The sequence below is a fragment of the Harpegnathos saltator genome, unplaced genomic scaffold (genome assembly GCF_003227715.2).
Source record: "Harpegnathos saltator strain DR-91 unplaced genomic scaffold, Hsal_v8.6 scaffold25, whole genome shotgun sequence".
In the NCBI taxonomy this organism is placed as follows: domain Eukaryota; kingdom Metazoa; phylum Arthropoda; class Insecta; order Hymenoptera; family Formicidae; genus Harpegnathos; species Harpegnathos saltator.
The window spans coordinates 322,597-324,962 of NW_020230039.1; the positions used below are offsets into that span (position 1 = coordinate 322,597).

The window sequence follows — 2,366 nt, forward strand, 5'->3', positions numbered from 1 at the left end:
GCGGCCGAAGAAGAGGGTTCGGCCCCCTGTTATACAGGGTTCCTTCCTCCCCCCCGGTGCCACCTCGGGTCCGCTGCCAATGCCTCCCGGGGAACGCCGACCTCCCCGCCTCCTCCTGAGGCGGTTCTCCGGTCGACGCTCCCATTCGGCGGCCTCCTTCTTGGACATAACGTCCCTACAGAAGGAGACCGCCGCCTCCCACACCTGCTCACTCCCGCACATAGCCTGGACCAAGTGCGGGAGCGAGATGTCCTACTCCCGGCACACAACCGCCCTGGCAAGGACACGACACTCCTCCCTCCAGGCTGGGCAAGCAGCCAGAGTGTGGTGCGCCGTGTCCATAAGCACGGGACAGTGGTGGCATAGGGTGGTGAGCTTCTTACCGATCCGGTGCAGGTACTTGCCAAAACACCCATAGCCCGTCAGTACCTGCACCAGATGGAAGGTCATTCCACATCCCCTCCTGCCCGCCATTTCGGGCAGATAAGGGCGGATAGCCTCGGTCGTCTCGCGCCCGTACCCCCGTGGATCGGACAAAATATCCCCCCACGTCTTCAGGGTACGGGCCACGGCCTGGGACTTCAGGCCTCTCAGGGCCCTGGTCGTCAGTTCCCCCTCTTCGCGGAGCTCCTTAGTCCTCCAATAGAGGACTCGCCTCTTCTCGGCGAGGAGCTCCACGGGAGGAGAACCAGCCAGAGTGGTCGCCGCCATGTACGATATAGTGCGGTACCCTCGTATCGCCCGAATGTACATTGGCCTCAGCGCCTGCCTGAGACAGCGGATGCCGTCCCGGCAGGCGAGAAGCTGGGGCGCCCCGTACATGGCGATCGAGAGCACTGCACTCACGTACGGGCCGCGTGCCCTCCATCCTGGACCTCCCTGGTTGCGCAGGAGGCTGGCCACCGCCAGCCCAGCCCTATGCTCCCTGGAGGCCAGTTGCCTGAAATGAGGCCCGAAATTCTACCGGCTGTACAACGTCAGGCCGAGATACTTGATCGTCGGCCCGACGCGGATGTGGACGCCATCGACCAAGACCCGCGTCTCCGGTGGCGCCCCTCAACTGCTGTCGTGAGAAAACACGGCCTCAGTCTTTTGGGGTGCAACCTTGAGACCCAGGTCCCCGATGGTGCTCACCATCGATGCCACCGCCGCTTCCGCGTAGAGGCCGGCTTCCCCCCAGCTCCTTCCCCCGGTCACGACTAACATGTCGTCCGCGTAACAGACGACGTGGCAGCCTGGGGGAAGGAGAGTGCGCAACACCCGGTCGGACGCGATGTTCCATAGCAGGGGGCAAAGGACCGACCTCTGCGGAACATCGCGCTCCATTGCGCGCCGGCCTTGGACCCCGCCTTCCTTGGGGAAGGCGAGGTTCCTGTCCCCGAAGTACGCCGAAGGGATCAACCGGAAGTAGACGGGCACCCCGTGGTGTTCGAAGGCCCGTCCAATTTCCGGCCAGGGCAGGGTGTTGAAGGCGTTTTTTATGTCCAGGGACATCGCCAACAACACCCCGCCTCCTTTACACGTCCGTCCCGGTCATGTCCCGAAGGTGTTGGATTGCGTCCAACGTGGACCTGAAGCCGTATTGACGGTCGTGGAGGTGTGGCCCCTCCAAGGACAGATGCTGGACGAGGCGGTCGGTAACGTTGCGCTCCAGCATCTTGCCCTCCTCGTCCAGCAGGCATATCGACCTGTAGGCCAACGCACTCGCAGGTGTCTTGCCCTCCTTGGGGAGGAGGACCAGTTTGGCCCTCTTCCACTGGGGGGAACATCCCCTCCTTGAGGCACCCGCTGAATGTGGCCCGCGTGTAGCCACGGACAGGCTTCCCTCGCCGAGGGCGAGCGCCCAGGAGCGGCCAGGAATTCCATCGGGGCCTGGGGCTTTCCCCTTACCACCGAGTTTCTTCCTGGCCCTAACGAGCTCCTCCGGACTCACAGCCAGGTCCTCGTCCCAGTCTCCCTCCCTCATTTCTGGGATGGGGGTCCTGGGGGGCCCCCTTCCACCCTCGGAAAGAGGGTGTCCAGGAGCCCCTCGACAGCCTGGCTGTCTAGCGTTTCCGTAGGTAGGGGCGCCCAAGGGCGGATCTTCCCCATCGCCCTCTTATTCGGGCGCCCCCACGGATCCTCGTCCAAGGAGCTCGTCAGTTGCTCCCAGGCCACTCGCTTGGCCGCGGCGATGGCGTCACGGAGGGCTTTCCTGCTGAGCAGGTAGTCCTCCTTCGCCCTCGTGACATCCCCGCCTCGTCGCCGTGTCCGGTAGAAATAGCGCCTGGCCTGGTCAGAGGAATCGCAGAGTTCCGCGATCTCCGCCGTCCACCAGTATGCGACCCGGCGCCGGAGGGGGTGGGCTTGGGGCATCGCTGCGTCGC

General features: G+C 64.4%; 1 protein-coding gene across 1 annotated transcript; it reads right to left on the bottom strand.

Annotated features, from left to right (window-relative positions):
* Positions 1-252: 252 nt before the first annotated feature.
* LOC112588593 (uncharacterized) lies at positions 253-1,494 on the bottom strand. Its single transcript, XM_025298980.1, has 2 exons — positions 1,079-1,494; positions 253-940 (listed from the first exon to the last, which is right to left on the bottom strand). The coding sequence occupies exons 1-2, from the start codon at positions 1,492-1,494 to the stop codon at positions 253-255; spliced, it is 1,104 nt and encodes a 367-aa protein (XP_025154765.1).
* Positions 1,495-2,366: the final 872 nt, after the last annotated feature.

Coding starts and splice junctions, on each gene's coding strand:
- LOC112588593 (XM_025298980.1), bottom strand. CDS start 1,494: ATGTCCCTGGACATAAAAAACGCCTTCAACACCCTGCCCTGGCCGGAA. Junction 941..1,078: donor CCCCAAAAGACTGAGGCCGT/GTTTTCTCACGA, acceptor GCCTCATTTCAG/GCAACTGGCCTCCAGGGAGC.